Consider the following 18,051-nt stretch of genomic DNA (forward strand, 5'->3'; position numbering starts at 1 on the left):
GTTTTATGTTCTCTGCTATAAATATATCCTCTGTTTCAAATGTTGTGTTCCATGCTAAAATCCATGATAGGTTTTATGTTCTCTGCTATAAATATATCCTCTGTTTCAAATGTTGTGTTCCATGCTAAAATCTATGATAGGTTTTATGTTCTCTGCTATAAATATATGCAGGTTGAGATATAAATGTTCCATCTCCACCTGCATATATATATAGCAGAGAACATAAAACCAATCATATACTTTTGTTGACAACAACTGTTTTTTTTTATAATATATACTTATGTTAACATAAGTAAATCTATATATAAATTTGGCTTGTCTGCTTGTCTTTCTGTTTGTGTCCAATAACGTCAAAACGGCCCAAATTTTTTGTGGGACATCACGTGACTACAGGGAAGGTTTATGAATGATCAAAATTTTAAATATTTATCTCCATCAAAATTCGATCTTCATTAAATTTTTGAAAATTTTGCAAATCCACGAATTTTTTTGTGAAAATCCGCGAATTATTTTTGTTTTGTTTTACGATGTACACAAAGAGAACATGTTCACAATTAATTTAGAAGATGGGCGTGAAGCGCCCTCTAAGGCTAGTATTATAAATCTATCTATAAATTTGGCTTGTCTGTCTGTTTGTTTGTATCCAATAAACGTCAAAACGGCTGAACCGATCGGGCCCAAATTTTTTGTGGGACATCTAGGGACCCCAGGGAAGGTTTATGAAGGATAAAAATTTAAAAAAATATGTTTTAAAGGTTTTTTAATAAATTTAAATTCTTGAAAATCCGCGAATTTTTTTTTTAAATCCGCAAAAATTTTTTCTTCTTTGTTTTTAAATGTAAACAAAAAAAAACATGTTCACAATTTAAATAGAAGATGGGCGCGAAGCGCCCTAAAAGCCTAGAAAAAAGGGCGCAAAGCGCCTTGAATTTCTAGTATTATAAATTTGGCTTGTTGTTGTTTATGAATGATCAAAATTTTAAAAATTTGTGTTTAAAAGTTTTTCGTTTTTGTAAAATTTTGAAAATGCGCGAAAAATATTATAAGAACCGCAAACTTTTTTGTTTGTTTTTGTTTTGTTCTGTACAAAAATTGCAATTAAATATTTGATAAATTACACAGTTAAATAAAAATAATAATTATAAGTTGATGAAAATTTTTATTTTGAAGAATACTGCATGAAGATGATGAAGATGATGAAGATGATGAAGATGATGTAGATGATGAAGATGATGAAGATGATGTAGATGATGAAGATGATGAAGATGATGAAAGTGATGAAGATGATAAAAATGTACAAAAAGTCTGTATTTAATAAAAAGTTTGACTGCACTGGGTACTGGGCCTATGTGGGCAGTAGAAATGATAAAGAAAATGAAAACAATTAAATCTGTAACTATAGAGAAGAAATATGAAGGATAATAAATCTAGTTTTATGATATTAATTCCTGCACGAATCAAAGACAAACCAAACAAACAAACTATTTTAACAAAGTACTCAGGTTATAATGCAAGGGAAGTTAATTGCAGTTGCGTGTACAAGAATAGATGCATCAGTGTTTGTTTAGTATCAGTGGATAATTCACATGATAGTTTCCTTTGACCAGAATATTTCATTGTTTTTTTACGTGAAAGATGGATCCCATTCCCATGACAGGCTGTGACATACATCCTTCTTGTGTTTACATTACCGCCCAGAGACAGTACAGTGTATTACAAAAGATGCGTACACCTCTGAAATAACTTTCCTTGCATCAAAACCTTGCAAAGCACTGTCATTTACAATACTACGCAATTAAAGTCAGGGATAAAGTAATAGCGCTGTTTACCAAGCAATATAAAATGTTTGCGGGGTCAAGTTTAGATGGAAAAATATTAAAATAAAGTGAACCAAATGACAACATATTTATTTATACATTGGATAAAAAACCCCACGAAACTAATCTTTTAAACGTTGATTTTTAACCTTTAATATTCTAAAGTTATTAAACAAATCTTACAAAGATGGTAAATGGAAATTTTTATTCAAACAATTTGTCTAGTCAAAATGTAATTCAAAAATGGAACAATTAAAGCACAGTAAATAAATTTTTTATGTTTTTTTAAAGATTTGGTGCAAAGGAATTGAGACTTTGAAACAATTTATTGTAATCTGAAAAAGGATTTTTTCTAATTACCAACAAAAATTTTACCTTTTGATATTCTTATTTCAATGTTATTTAGACTAAACCATGAACCCTGCCAAATAAATGGTACACTATAAATAAATATGTTAAATGCAAACAGATATATTTGCAATTGCTTTATCAGTAAGTTAGTTTATAAGTACTCAAGAAACGTCAAAACAGCTGAACCGGTTAAGATAGAGGATGCGAGGATAGAATTTAAAATTTACCATGATGTTATATAGGCAAAAAGATTTTTACCTAAAAATAAATAATAGCCCAAATTTTGAATATCGATCCAAGGTTTAATTATTTACTATACAGATCACAAAACTGTACATAAACTGAGTCTAAAACTAAAGAACGAAAAGTTTTGACTTAAATTTTAAGTTCATGGTTAAATGCCACTTCTGACTTAATTTAAACTGAACTTTAACCATGAGGTTAAATATTTAACCCAGTGGTTAAATTATCTTGAAATCCTGCATTTTCCCTATTTGTCTATTATTCAATCATCATTCAGCTGCAGCTGAGAAAGCGGCATTCAACTTTACGATATATTTAAAAGTGAAAACCTTGTTAAAGAAATTTCACGTTTTAGATAAATTAAATTTTGGATGTAAACCCAAAAAACGGTTGTATGTTTTGTTTTCGGTTACGTAAGAACAGCTGATTAGCGATGGTTATGTAATATTCTCATTCTCCGTAAATCCTTTTCTCTGATTGGTTCAGATTTTTCCCGGGAAATTCCAATTTAAAATTGAGAAAGTTTAATATTTAAGTAGCTATTCATTATTTTACAGAACTTTTAACCTCGAACTTCAAATTCGCGCATTCTTTAGTTTTAGACTCTGTACAATTTTTTGTATTTATAATTTATCCTGTAAACCCCGGGTCTAACGTAATTACAATTTGTTAAGAGAAGCAAAGGAATGAATCTGCAGATTACAGATTACACTCGGCAAAAATTTTGCGAGGTTTTTGCACTGCAGTGAGAACAAACCAATCCTGCAATTATCATTTAGTTTCGCTATTTTCTGGTTCAGCACATTTTCTTATTTTATAATAAATCTTTAAAGCTGCCATGTAGGACTACGTTAGGAGTAATAGAAACAAAGGAATTTTTTTAATCCTAATATTTTTTGCAACCTAATGGTGTAAATCTTCAATATTTCAAACTCAGACTATTTGATCTAACAGAATTTATAATAAAGGTCTACCACATCGGGTTGCAAAGATATCGGGATTAGAAAATCAGAGTTTGTGGCAAAAACACAATTCCTTGAAATAAAACATTTAAATTGTGGTTATACATTTTTATTTTAACTATATATTGCATTGTGGTTATATTTTTGGATTTTGGTTACTGTTAGTATTGTAGTTATACGTTTGGATTGTGGTATAACATTAAAAATTTTGTAATATTTTTTTGATTGTAGTTTTTTTATTGGATTGTGGTTACATTTTTGTATTGTAGTTATAAGTTTTGACTGTGGTTAAGTGCATTACAATTGTTGTTACATTTTTGGGTTGTGGTTTTATTCTTGGAATATGGTTATTCGTTTGGATTGTGGTTAAACATTAGGATTGTGGATAAACATTATAATGGTTGGTATAGTTTTTGGTTGTGGTTTTATTCTTGGATTTTGGTTATACGGTTGGACTGTGGTCATATTTTTGCTTTGTGGTCATATTTTTGCTTTGCGGTCATATTTTTGCTTTGTGGTCATATTTTTGCCTTGAGGTCATAATTTTGCTTTGTGGTCATATTTTTGCCTTGAGGTCATAATTTTGCTTTGCGGTCATATTTTTGCCTTGCGGTCATATTTTTCCCTTGTGGTCATATTTTTGCCTTGTGGTCATATTTTTGCCTTGCGGTCATATTTTTCCCTTGTGGTCATGTTTATCCCTTGTGGTCATTTTTTGCCTTGAGGACATATTTTGCATTGCGGGCATATTTTTGCCTTGCGGTCATATTTTTCCCTTGTGGTCATATCTATCCCTTGTGGTCATATTTTTGCCTTGTGGTCATATTTACCCCTTGTGGTCATAGTATCCCTTGTGGTCATATTTTTGGGTTTGTGGTTATTATTTTGGATTTTTGTTAAACGTGTTGAAGTACATTTTAAGAAAGTAAAATTTTGCTCAGAACATTTTGAGTTTTTCTTTGCTCATCAAATTCTTAATTGTTTGTGACTTTAAGATTTGGTATTTCTCTGCATTAGATTTAAGTTTAGATTAGTTTGGTTTATTTTAGAGGAATGGATTCAACATTGTCAACAAACATTACAAACTTTGAATTAATAGTTTCAAGGGATCGTCCCATAATCTTAGGAAATACATACCTTTGTTTACAACTAAGCTGTACTGCAGTTGTTGGGAGCAATATAAACACAGTCAGCATGTGCAAAGCAGCGAAGTTGTTGTTTTGAAACACCTTTTAAGAAAACATTAAAATAAATGTAAAACATGTAGTCTCTAGGTTCACGAACGAATAAAACATGTAGTCTGTAGGTTCACGAATGAAGAAACATGTAGTCTGTAGGTTCACGAATGAAGAAACATGTAGTCTGTAGGTTCACGAATGAAAAAAACATGTAGTCTGTAGGTTCATGAATGAAGAATTATGTAGTCTGTAGGTTCATGAATGAAGAAACATGTAGTCTGTAGGTTCACGAATGAAGAAACATGTAGTCTGTAGGTTCACGAATGAATAAAACATGTGGTCTGCAGGTTCACGATTGAATATAACCTGTAGTCTGAAGGTTCACGAACGATAAAACATGAAGACTACATATTTCATTCACAAATGAATAAAACATGTATTCTGTTGGTTCACGAATGAAGAAACATGTAGTCTGTAGGTTCACGAATGAAGAAACATGTAGTCTGTAGGTTCATGAATGAATAAAACATGTAGTCTGCAGGTTCACAAATGAAGAAGCGTGTAGTCTGTAGGTTCGCGAATGAATAAAACATGTAGTCTGTAGGTTCACGAATGAAGAAACATGTAGTCTGTAGGTTCACGAATGAAAAAAACATGTAGTCTGTAGTTTCATGAATGAAGAAACATGTAGTCTGTAGGTTCACTAATGAAGAAACATGTAGTATGTAGGTTCACGAATGAATAAAACATGTAGTCTGTAGGTTCACGAATGAAAAAACATGTAGTCTGTAGGTTCACGAATGAATAAAACATGTAGTCTGTAGGTTCACGAATGAATAAAACATGTAGTCTGTATTTTCACGAATGAATGTCGCAATTTCAAAGATTAAAGAGAACCATCTAGTCTTCTTGCTACTGACATGTTTCGTGGGACACCCTGTATGTTAAAGGAAAGAAATTTTTAGAGCATGTGACCAATGCTTTCAAATTGCGCTCAAAAATTATGGGGGGGGGGGGGCAAATTTGACTTTCCATTTCTAGCAGGAACATTGTCCAGTTAGAATATGTTGGAAGGGGATTAGGTGCCAAGGTACGATCTGGCAGAAAAAAACTTCATGATTATGAAATTAAACGTATTTCTTTCTGACATACGAAAATAATAATCTTTTGTTTACCCTGCAGAATTTTGATAAAGAATTTTATTTCAGAAATGGTAATAATCGATTGGCTGTCACCATTTTAGCGTTTTTTCAAAATGACAACTTTCAAATGTTCTTGCAAATATTAAAATACAAACGCGTGTGAAGGTTTTCCTGTAAAATAATTGTAAACCAAAAACTTCTGCAAACATTATGCAAATTCTTCTCAAAATCAAGCAAAGTCTGTTCATCAAATAATATATTGGGAAATTATTAATTTTAACAAGTTGTAAAGTTGGGATGAGCTTAATTAGCATTCTGGATTCGGGGGAATTCTTAAATCTGTGTTTTAAGGAAAAAAAATTTTGGGAAGCTGTTTTTTAGTGTGGGTATTTTTGTGATGGGAAATCTTGAATCTTTATTTTGAGGTCAAATTTTTTATTTAAGGGCATTTTCAAATAAATGAAGAGGCTTTTTTAAATTTCGGGTTATTTTTTCGTTGCGCACAAAACTTCTTAATTTTGGACTGAATTAAAAATGTTTGGTGGTATTCTTAAAAACTGAGGGTTACAAATGTTTAACAAAGACTAAGCCAAATTAAAGTCTGGTGGGGCAATTTGGGTGAAATATCATTTGAACTAATGATTGATCGGACTAACGTAGATTCGTACTAACGTTCATTCGTACTAACGTTCATTCAGACTAACGTTCATTCGCACTATAGTGCAACTTAACACTTAATTGTTCAATCAAATTTAAATCCATGTGGAAGGTTTCTGAGCACATGGAGAACTATTTTTTTATATTCTAGCGGAATTCGGTTTATTTATTTAATTATCTCCATTGAACATATTTTAGGGGGAATTTGAACAAAAAATGTTCAATTGTTAAGCTAAAAGTGTGAGTAAAATTAAAGTTAGTACAAATGAACATATTCATATACCAATGAACCAAACATGCGGCCTTCGTTAAAGAATGCATCAAGATTATTTCATCTCGTTTAATTGTTCAATCGAACAAAAATTTTAAAACTTATACCGTTTGCCTATAAATTATAATTTGTGCAATTGAACTTATTTTAGAAACAAATAAACAAAAAGTCTAAAATTCACCATTTTGCCCATAAATTAGAATTAGTACAAATGAACAAAAAATGTTCAATCGAACTAAAATCTAAAATTTCATCATTTTCCTCATAAATTAAAAAAATAGTCTGTTTGAGCAAATCTTTTGTTGGAAATGTTCATCTGTACTAACGTTCAATTGCACTAAAATTTACAGAGAAAAAAATTATTCTGAATTTCTGTTTGAACAAAAATTTTGTTGGAAATGTTCATTTGCACAATATTTACAGAGAAAAACATTATTCTGTTTGAACAAATTTTTTGTTGGACATGTTATTTGTACTAACCCCTATAACCTGAAAGCCTAAAAATGCCAAATTCTCTATATAGGTACACGTATTATAGGTATTTTTACGTATTAATACGTATGCTCAACTTTTGGGTATAAAGAACTTACGTATATTTACATATTTTTACGTATTTATCATACCAAGCATTTTTTTAAATGCTTTAGTTTTCCAGGAACGTATTTATACGAAAAATTACATATACTTTTTACCAAGTGATTTTTCTAAATTTTTAGGTTTTTTTTAAAAGTATTTTTACGTATTTTTTTTGGTTTTTTCTTTACTTAAAAAATTGTATTTTTTAGAGTTTAAAAGTTTGATGCAAACCTAAAAATACGTATAATTTCGTAAATTTTAAACCAAGAAATTTTTCAAAGTTTTTAGGTTTTTATTTTACATATTTTTGTGTATTTTTTAGGTTTTTATTTTACATATTTTACGTATTTTTTAGGTTTTTTCTTTACTGAAAAAATTGTATTTTTTTAAGAGTTTAAAATACTTATGTTTTCGTAAATTTTATACCAAGTAATATTTCAAAGTTTTTTAGGTTTTTATTTACGTATTTTTACGTATTTTTTAGGGTTTTTCTTTACTTAAAAGTTTAATTTTTTAGAGTTTGAAAGTTTGATGCAAACCTAAAAATACGTATATTTTCGTAAATTTCATACCAAGAAATGCTTCAAAGTTTTTAGGTTTTTATTTCACGTATTTTTACGTAAGTTGTATTTTTTGTAGAGTTTGAAAGTTTAATGCAAACCTAAAATTACGTATATTTTCGTAAATTTCATACCAAGAAATGTTTAAAAGTTTTAGGTGTTTATTTTACGTTTTTAAAAGTTTTTCTTTACTTTAAAATGTTTTTTTTTATTTAGAAAATTGTATTTTTAAAAGTTTGATGCAAACCTTAAAATACGTAAATTTTCGTAAATTTCATATACCAAGTACTTTTTCTAAGTTTTTAGGTTTTTACTATACGTATTTTTACGTATTTTTCTTTACTTAATTTTTTCATGTAAATTTCTTAAATCCATATTCATTGATATTAATTATTTTCAAACCAATTCAATATTCTGTCCACAGAAATTCACACCATCAACATTCCTTCATCTGTATCCATCGGAGAAAGGGTAGAGTATAGAATGCTGGTAGACAGTTTGTACAGGGGAATTTTACAGACCCCTAATCATAGAACATAAAGGTTAACATGTACATTTGAATAAGAGAGGGATTTTTGTAGACGTCATTTCAAGCATGAATAAAAATGCAAAGTTCAACTATTCAAAAAATATTTAGAATAGTTAGCAATTTGAAAAACATGACGCAAAACATCCAAAATGATATAAAAAGTTGTTCGAGAATACTGAGAATTATAGGCGCAACCAAGCAGGTGATTTCTCCTCCCATTTCATCCTACATGGGTGTGCGGTCTTGGCAAAAACACTGTGGGTTTAGCGGATTTCTTTAATTTTTTCATTGTCTACTGTTTACATACCCCGGATCTGTGTACACTGTATATAAACAGATGCCGCAAACTGTATTTTTCCTATGTAATGTATAGCACTCAGGCGCGCAACTAGACATTTGGTTAGAGGGGGGCTATGGGAAAATATTTGGCGCGAAGCGCGAAAATTTTTTTGGCCCCCCCCTTAACATTTTTAGGGGGGGGGGGGGCAAGAAAAATGTGTGTTATACTTAAACAATAAAAAACTAACCTTACCAACCGGATATTCAGTTATAAGTCAACACATCTGATATAAAATGAAACAAGAAATCTATTCTGGTCAGGGGCGGATACAGGGGGGGGACATTCGCCCCCCCCCCATGAATTTGGATTTTTTTGCTCTTATTTCAGAATAGCTTTTCAATAGCATGCTTAATTTGGAAAGAAACCCTAGTGCAAAACAGGAAAAATATCTGTCTTAATAAACTGTCATGTGTGAAAAGTTAAAAATCTAGTTTTTTAGTCTTTAGTCATTAATTTTCACTCTTTTTGAGTCTTTTAAGTCAAAAAAAATTTCGCCTGCGCCGCGATTTTTGGTTCCTAATTATGAATTTTTTTGTTCCTAAAAAATCTTGCCTCCTCCCCTTCACTTAAATCCTTTATCCGCCCCTGATTCTGGTATAAATCACAAAAATAATTAATTTTCAATACAAATTACATATATATATATAAATTTTCATTAGTTATCCATAAATCAAATATGTACATTGTACTCAAAAACTGACAAGAAATGCCTTTTATTAAAAATTCATGATTTTACATGAAAAATATTTTTTTTTAATATGACACATCACACAATATTTGCGGTGAACATGTAGGATTAATTGAATAGTTGTACTACAGTATTAAAGCAATATCATAATAAGTGGCAGAACTGAGTGAAAATATCTAAAAAATACTTGGTAAACCCCCTTTCCCTTTCCCAGGAAAAAACAGCATAATGAAAAAAAACAAAGATTAAGGCACATTAGAACCTTGTCAAACTGTTCTGATCTACGGCAGTAGTTATCTCGGAGACAAAGGGGGTCTGTATGTGTGTATATGGTGTATTAAGTGCTATATGGATTGAACTATAAGCTCAATAAACTAAAGTTCAATTATCTTTTTTTATTTTACGATAAGAGCTCTTAAATTTCCTCAGGGTCTGGATTCATGAATCGCTAAATTGCAAAACAGGGTGGACTTCGTCCTTTCTTGCCCCCCCCCCTACAGGGGGGGGCAAGACTTCTTAAGGGAGTGGCATGCCCCCCCTTAATCAGGATAGGGGGGCCTGCCCCCCCTGCCCCCCCCTAGTTGCGCGTCTGATAGCACTACATGATCTATACCTATAACACCGATTCCATTCTGTCCCTGATCTCTGTCCTTATTGCAAAGACGACAGATTACACCCCTTGGTATCCATCTAAATCAACATTCATATATGCATTTTGTCTGTATCTTCAACAATTACGTATTAAATATGTGTTATATTTTATACAATTACCATTATACCTGTTACAAGAGTAAGACTGTCAAAGTAAAACTTCTATTTATCAAAAAATCGAGAATTTAATGACAATTGATTCTAATAAAAACATCAATTTACTCAAAAATGATAGCAATTTTGAAACATTACAATCTCCAAAATGTTTGCATTAAATTTCTTACAGAACATGTTCTCTTAAAAAAAGTACAAAATATTGTACGTTAGTTCAATCGGACATTATGCAAACGATAGCATGATATCGTTAGCAATTTGAATAAGAATGTGTGAAGTGAGTATGATGTTAAAAATACAATTTGGGGGCATTTTTAAAGAAGGGTGGGAGCGAAAATAAAAAGAATCTGAGCTTATATTGAAAATGTTACAGTGAATTTTTCTGTAGGCCCAGCATATTTTTTTTTAAATTTTCGAGAAATTAGCTATTTTTCGAACTATGGACCCCTGTTAAGCTTTCTTAAGGGATGGGGCTTGCCAGCAGTCTCTCCCTTAATCAGGCCAGGGGGGCCTTTCCCAATTACCCCCACCCCTAGTTGCGCACCTGCTTACTGCTTAAGCTCCCCCTGGAAAAAATGTAAGACCCTCCTTTCCCCCCAGGACATATTCCTGATCGTGCGCCCCTGATCTAACTTATTGAAACGGGTCACTTACAGGGTGTCACACGAAACAAAACAGTTGGTGAAGTTTAGAATGTTTTTTTCCATTATTTATTAACAGTTGAGATACCAAAGATCTTAAAGATATAATATGGGAGTCATTTTATGTTAAAATTGATTTCAAAGTAAAATACAATTGATCAAAAGATTTATTAAACTAAAAATAACTATTTATAAAATGTAATATTTTGTGGGACACCCTGTAGGTGACAATAAGGTCAGTTCGGTGAGTTCGGCCAGTAAACATTGAATAATATTGTATAGTATATTGAGTATATTACTTTTTTGAATTTGGCGGGTTTGATTTGTCTTGTGTGCCGCGGAGTATTCTCTAAATTTCTGCTCAAATGACGTCAGGCCCCCAGTCATCTGTTCCTTCCAGTGCTCACAGAGAGAGAGCTATCAAGCTCACCAGGGCTTTGTTACAAAATTCTAGCTTAATATTCTATCGAATATTTAATAAAGACCTATTACATCATACAGTTCAAAAGTGAAAATATAATTTGTTTTTCGATCTACTCCATTCATTTGCCGTTTTGGTTAAAGAAAAATTTCAAGGACGTAAAACAAATATTTCGTTTTTCTGCGCAGTGCGCAACTCAAGCTTTTTCTTTCGGGTTAAGTTAAGACACTGTCAGGTTAGGTTAAGACACTATAGGCCGAGCGCTGCGGCTGGGATAGGCTGGGGTGGCGAGTGCTGCGGCTAGGACAGACAAGAGACAGTTCAAAAATCGTTCTCCAGGAAATTACATTTCTTTCAGATGCGAGTAAGCTGAAAATGGTTTGAAAATTCTGAACAAACCTTTAAACCATATTTAATGTTCGGCAAGTGCTGAATATTGATTAAATCAATTAATATTGAGGAGTAAGGTTTTGATCTAAAATGTCTAGAATAGATTTAAAGGTTGTTCTTCTCGGGAAGGAGTATTGTGGGAAAACGTCCTTGGTGGAGAGATTTCTCAACGACAGGTTATTTTTTATTCGACATTCAGGCGATCCATCGATCGGACGAGTGGACGATCTCATTAAAAAGATGACGACTGAACAATCAACCTAAATACTTTAATTGGAAGCGGTTTGACTACATCTAGTTTATATTTATGAAAGTATATTGGACAATTTTTGGGTCATATGGACGTTATAGGAACCTAGAAGAGCAAATAAAAACTAAACAATAACTAAAAAAGACAAATGAACAGTTGGGAAATCATTACTTTCTGAAGTCAAGGCTCGGACAGAAAACGCGGGGGGGGGGGGGGTCTGGGTGTGATGAATATTATGAAACAACACTTAAGCCGCATGTATGCGACAGCAAGGTAGGAGGACTTTTAAACAGACTGAGAGCAGGAGATGCAGGGCTCGTGATCGTCGCTTTCCGTATCTCCTTGATTCCACCAGCAGGAGAATACCTAAGGGGGGGGGGGTGCTTACCACACACTGGCGGTGGACTGGGGGGTCCACATTGGGATCTCTTACAGATTACATTTCCTTACAGTTTAATTACAGAATACGCTGGTATAGAAAGTAAAATAAGTTTTATATTCAGATTTGCTGGAGAGAACAGATATCAGAACACAATTGGAGCAGCGTACGGAGCCAGAACTGTCAGGTCTGTAGTTCATACTTATGGAAACCTAATCTTAATATTTTGTAATTAAATGTACGATGTAATGTAGGAGTAAATGAGAGTATAAAATCAAGTTTAAATATATGTATGTAGTGTAGGAGGAAAGGAGTAAACCTAGTTTATATGTATAATGTAGTGTAGGAGGAAAGTAAACCTAGTTTATATGTATAATGTAGTGTAGGAGGAAAGGAGTAAATCTAGTTTATATGTAAAATGTAGTGTAGGAGGAAAGGAGTAAACCTAGTTTATATGTATAATGTAGTGTAGGAGGAAAGGAGTAAACCTAGTTTATATGTATAATGTAGTGTAGGAGGAAAGGAGTAAATCTAGTTTATATGTAAAATGTAGTGTAGGAGGAAAGGAGTAAACCTAGTTTAAATGTATAATATAGTGTAGGAGGAAAGGAGTTGACTCTAGGAGTATGGGATACGGCTGGTAGTGAACGATATGAAGCAATGAGCCGAATGTATTATAGAAATGCAAAGGTACTATTAACAAAAGCTGCATGTCGTGATATTTTATTTTTTTTTTAATATTTTTTTCTCTGATTTTGTAATCTCCTTTTTACTTCTTTTTTATCTCCTTCATTTTTTCCCTTTTTTTCTTTCCCTCAACTCTTTCTTTTTCTATGATTGCATTTTGAACATAATTAATTTATTATTTCATGTATCATTCCTTCTCAGACCAATTCCAATTATCTAAACTTCTATGTTAGAGTTTAAAATCTATTAGACACACAAATTTGTTTGTTACTATTATTATTTTGTTTAGGCTGCAATTGTTTGCTACGCAGTAAATGACGAGGATAGTTGGGAGAAGGTAAATCGATCCATCATCAAATCGATCAATTATCAAATCAATCGGTCAATTATTTCAATTTCTTTCTTCCAATTCAGTAAAACGGGGGTATTTTGGCAAAAAAAAAAACCTTCAATAATGTCTTCGAATTTTTTATATTATTTATCTTTTCATTCAGTTTTTGCTCATGCATGTAACCTAGATATTTTAATCGTTCTTGTAAATAGATCTATTTGATAAAACAAAATTAAACTATTCTTACTTGAGTTTTTGTTCAGGTTAAAGCTTGGGTGACAGAGCTAAAAAAGCATGAGCCTTCTTGTACTATTTATATCTGTGCTACAAAAATTGATTTACTCAAAGGAAATAACAAGTAAGTAAAAGTTTGTTGATGTCGGGTTGAATTTTAATTTAATTTATTTTGTAAATAATTAAATAATTACTAAAAGAGTTGGCGTTTATCCGGGTATTTTGTTCCACTAATTATTTTCCTGGACTGTATTTGTACTTAATCAGCAGATTTAGTAGACAAATATTTCCAAGGAAACTTAACATTTTTTAGAATAACACACTTTAATTAAAAAAAACTAATTTTTACATTTAAAATGGATGAAACATTCAATAAAAAAACATTGATTGCAATCATCTAAAAATTTACGCTTGTAATCACTTATATTTCAATAATAAGAATAACTTTAATAAACTGTCCTCAATAAAGCAATAAATAATGCACTTATCACATACAAGAAATTCAAGGTAGTACATTGACAGGATTTCGTTGTACAGTGGATTTTAAATACAAATAAAGAGGAAGTTCAGAACTCTTTTTTTGAAAGATATTTCATTAATATTATATGCTTTTCATATATCGAAAAGAAATTCTTTATTGCGACAACTTTTAATACCAGTTTCAGTACATTTGTAAGCACTTTGTCTTTAGTCTCAATGCTTTTTCCTCTTTTCCATTTCGCCAGATAAATTTTTTTTAATTTAAAACGTCTATTTTTTCCTTATCCAAGAGCAAAAATTCTTTTTTTTTGGAAAATAAAAAAAATATATCTTAATATTTTAAAATCAAGCATTTTTTCTTAATCGAAAATGGAGATTTTAGCCCACGATAGAAAACGAAGAATACTTATTTGAATACTTTTTGTATTTATAACACAAATGAAAAGTTATATTTTAAGTGCAACTACACGGGTAAGGAAAATGAAAATTACAAAAAATGTACACACCCCACCTCCTTTTGAATGTATTATGGTTTCAATTCACGTAAACATTAAGTAAATGGTAGCTGTGCCCAACGCTTTAAATACAGCCCAGGGTTGTATGTTTTCTTGAAAAATCATTATTCTCCCCTTTGAAAGGTTTTTCTTTGAGAAATCAGGAAAATGAATTAAATACTTTGTTAAAAGTAAAAGTATCAAAAAGGTTAAAAAAAACTTGTTTTGATGTCAATTCTTTTGATTTTTTCTCCCAGATTATCAAGAATAACTAATATACCCCTGATAAAACCACAAGGGGGCGGGAATATTTAATAATCCTAAGTTAACATTTTGTCAAGTAATACTTTTTTAGGAACCGCAAAGTTGATTACCACAACACAACGGACTATGCTGACGAGGTGCCGGCTAAGTTGATGGAAACCTCCAGCAAGGTTGGGGAGAACATATTCGACCTGTTCCAAACCATAGCCAAGGACTACCTGGAGAGCAAGGCAAACAGTCTGGAGAGTTATCAAGACTATGTTTATCTGGACAAACCAACCAAACTCAGATCATGTTGTGCTAAACAAAGCTAGGAATAAGCAGTACACCCGAGGTTAAACTATACACATGGCCTCAACGTACATGTGTACGCAATCAATCAGCTCTAATATTTCTTAAGCCTAGATGTCTGTTTGTCAGAATGAAAATAATGATATTAAAATTACTCCGTTTGAAGGTATGACTCAGAGATAAGAATTTGTGGTGTCAAAAGCATGGCCTCGATATTTAACTTGCTCAGTATTATTAAGATATTTTAATTTACAAATTGTTATAAATCTTCTGAAAAATGTAAAATAAACAAGTTTGGGTGGGATTCAAACTTTTCACACTAAAACTTACCTTTGAACGTCGGACCATGGATTTTGAATTAATTTACCTATAAAACTGAATCCCGGTGCTGAAAATAATTTAAAATTAATTCTAGAGGAAAATGCTGGTTTTTATTTATAATGGCGAGGGGGCTAGTGAGTTCTGTGTAAAGGAAACCATAAAAACATTCTCTTCTATGGGCTGTGCCACACAACTCATTTATTCAGATACTCTTGGGGTTCTCTTAGTTGCTAAGGAAATATTCATCAAATATTTTTTATTGTTATTAATTAAATATTGAGGAGACTAAAAGAGCTGAAAAATTTAAACTCCTACATTCCACGACCAAAATTAGATAATTTTGTCCCTGCACCAGTGCATTGGTGGGTCCCTCGAAATTATGTTTACAGTCCCTTGAATCGTGGATTTGTGTTTTGAATATGAATGTTAAGAAGCCAAGTATTTTTGTAATGCCAGGAGGAAGGGATCTTCCATATCTACAGGATATTGGGTAAACAGTGTTTAGTAAAATTTAAATATTATTTTGAATATGGATTAAAACAAAACAACTACAATCTTTTCCCTCTCTAGTTTTTTTGTGGAAAATATTTTTTTCTTGTTAAAATGCAATAGCTGTATTTTTTGGCTATTTTTGACGAAGTCTCAGCCCTGACTTCAACGGATTGATGGTTGCTTGCTTGTCTGCATTAGGGTGTTGTACTGTACTGTTTTTGTGTAGATATGAGGGGGTGGCGATAATCAAGGAGTTTGTAAACTCAGGCGGGATTTATCTTGGTTTCTGCGCAGGCGCATACTTTGCCGCTCATTCTGTAGAGTTTGAGTTAAATACAGCAATGGGTAATTTATATTATTCGAATACTTAATTACTTACCACTTAGTAATCCTAACACTTGTATACTGGAATTAGACACCGTACTTTGCTTTAGAACTCGGGTAACTAGATCGAGTTTAGCTCAGAACATTTATAATAGAGTTGAACTCAGTACTTGGCGATAAAAATATAAGTTTGTACAAGGAATGAGACTCGAGTTAAACCATGGCTTTTAATCTTCAGAGGTTAAGGGAGATAGACCTCTTAAATTTTTTCCTGTCGTTGCTTATGGAACCTTATATCCGGAAACACAGGTTAAGAAACCCTTGTCTTTTAAATGCTGAAGAACATAATTTTTTTGTAATTTCTTAAATTGCTTCTTAAGGTGTACACTGTACACGCGTAATTTATGTACCCTGTACAGTTTGTGTATGGAAGTGAGGAAGGTGCTCGTGCATCTCGGGTGAAAGCCGGTTCTGGGCAGTACATCAACGTGTACTACAATGGGGGTTGTGCCTTCAGAAATCATGGGCAAGTAAAATAAACATTAAATTAACTAAGTTATCCTCGCCCAATGTTCTCCTTCCCTCAGCGCTTAGGATCCATTTAATTTTGAATTGGATCCAGATCCTAAATCCGCACGGGGAAAAAAAAGATCCGGATCCAGGTCATGTACATTTCTTTAGGATTATCTGTTTTGTTGAACAAAAGAAGAATTTTCAAATTTGTTCGCTTATTTTTAAACGGAACAGAAAAAAGGATATTTTTTCAAAAGATAAAGAGAGCAAACCATTTTTTTCAGTATTTGGTTAATATTTTGCCCTTTAAATACGGATCCGTGAATCCGCATATTTTTGCGGATCCGGGTCCAGGAAGCAAAATGTTGCGGATCGAACGGATTCGGATCCCAAGTACTGCTTTTCCTGATGAGAATATTTTAAACTTTGTAGGTTATGACCGTGGTTGTCATCCTAACTCTGGTTCATTGTTCAAGGTTTCCAGAGATTGTTAAAAGTTTTAATGATTAGTATTTAGTGGCTAAAAACCGGAACTAGGGAGGTATTTGGACCTGTTTTCAAAACTTTTCAACAATGGAGAATGAAACTAATTGTTATTGTATCATCTTAAAAACAGAGATCAATAGTAAACCAGTTATTTTTGGGTTCTTTCGCGATAACATTTTTATTTTGAAGGGCTCACAAGGGAAGATTTAACATGGAATGATCTAAAATTGTAAAAGGTGAAGTGTTAAGACGTCTGTTGTTGTTGTAAGAAAGGTGTTGTTGCAGGGATGTAGATGTTGATGTGTTGTGTTGGTATACAGATGTAGTTGGAACGCCTCCTGCTGTAGTTTATGTTAAACATGGACTAGGACAGGCAATAATATCAGGCAGGAGCTATTCTATACACTTACATTAACCCCTTAAGTAAATGATTTTTCCTTCGGCCTTATTAACACCTTCAGTTTGTCTCCCAATTTCATTTTCTATTAATTATTTTAATTTACTTTCCTCAAATTAATCTCGGATTTAATTAAAATTTTTAAAACATACCACTAGAAAACTGGCAATGAATACCCATTAAAACAAAAAAATTAAGAAATTTAATTTGAAGTTTGCTGTGCAGGCGTTCACTTTGAGATAAGCCCGGAGGGGGCGCTTGACGAAGGTGTTGACCCTTCGGTTGTTGACGCAATGGAAACAACAAACGTGCCCAAAATACTGTTCATGAAAAAAATACTTGGAATTAATTAAACTTTAATTAAAAACTACATGTTATGATTAAATTCATTTGATGTAATTATTGTTTCCAATCCAATTTATTCTATTATTTGAAATGTAGAGAGATCTTCCTTGTTGTCAATTTAAAAATTGAAAATTTATTAGTTGAGCAATTTATAAAAACGGGTATGAAGTTTGATAAGTTAAAATCGAGATGCTGATTTTTATTCACAATGTTGAGACAAACATTAAACACT

The 18,051-nt window shown here is 32.1% G+C and overlaps 2 protein-coding genes across 2 annotated transcripts; both read left to right on the forward strand.

Annotated features, from left to right (window-relative positions):
- Window positions 1-11,478: 11,478 nt before the first annotated feature.
- Window positions 11,479-15,357, forward strand: LOC111709363 (ras-related protein Rab-24). Its single transcript, XM_023483009.1, has 6 exons — window positions 11,479-11,707; window positions 12,285-12,347; window positions 12,757-12,850; window positions 13,137-13,184; window positions 13,442-13,536; window positions 14,742-15,357. Exons 1-6 carry the CDS (start codon window positions 11,622-11,624, stop codon window positions 14,962-14,964), a joined length of 609 nt encoding a protein of 202 aa, XP_023338777.1. The 5' UTR covers window positions 11,479-11,621; the 3' UTR covers window positions 14,965-15,357.
- Window positions 15,021-17,982, forward strand: LOC111709364 (biotin--protein ligase). Its single transcript, XM_023483010.1, has 8 exons — window positions 15,021-15,107; window positions 15,357-15,497; window positions 15,694-15,752; window positions 15,981-16,099; window positions 16,317-16,387; window positions 16,498-16,604; window positions 17,363-17,463; window positions 17,700-17,982. Exons 1-8 carry the CDS (start codon window positions 15,072-15,074, stop codon window positions 17,825-17,827), a joined length of 762 nt encoding a protein of 253 aa, XP_023338778.1. The 5' UTR covers window positions 15,021-15,071; the 3' UTR covers window positions 17,828-17,982.
- Window positions 17,983-18,051: the final 69 nt, after the last annotated feature.

Source organism: Eurytemora carolleeae, unplaced genomic scaffold (assembly GCF_000591075.1).
Source record: "Eurytemora carolleeae unplaced genomic scaffold, Eaff_2.0 scaffold957, whole genome shotgun sequence".
Lineage (NCBI taxonomy): Eukaryota > Metazoa > Arthropoda > Copepoda > Calanoida > Temoridae > Eurytemora > Eurytemora carolleeae.

What these genes read in the sequence shown, in the direction of transcription:
- LOC111709364 (XM_023483010.1), top strand. Translation starts at nt 15,072, where the DNA reads ATGAAAATAATGATATTAAAATTACTCCGTTTGAAG. An exon ending in TGAGTTAAATACAGCAATGG is followed by an intron (nt 16,100 to 16,316) that starts GTAATTTATATT and finishes TTTAATCTTCAG; the next exon opens with AGGTTAAGGGAGATAGACCT. An exon ending in CCTTATATCCGGAAACACAG is followed by an intron (nt 16,388 to 16,497) that starts GTTAAGAAACCC and finishes TACCCTGTACAG; the next exon opens with TTTGTGTATGGAAGTGAGGA.
- LOC111709363 (XM_023483009.1), top strand. Translation starts at nt 11,622, where the DNA reads ATGTCTAGAATAGATTTAAAGGTTGTTCTTCTCGGGAAGGAGTATTGT. An exon ending in GAGAGATTTCTCAACGACAG is followed by an intron (nt 11,708 to 12,284) that starts GTTATTTTTTAT and finishes TTTTATATTCAG; the next exon opens with ATTTGCTGGAGAGAACAGAT. An exon ending in ACGAGGATAGTTGGGAGAAG is followed by an intron (nt 13,185 to 13,441) that starts GTAAATCGATCC and finishes GTTTTTGTTCAG; the next exon opens with GTTAAAGCTTGGGTGACAGA.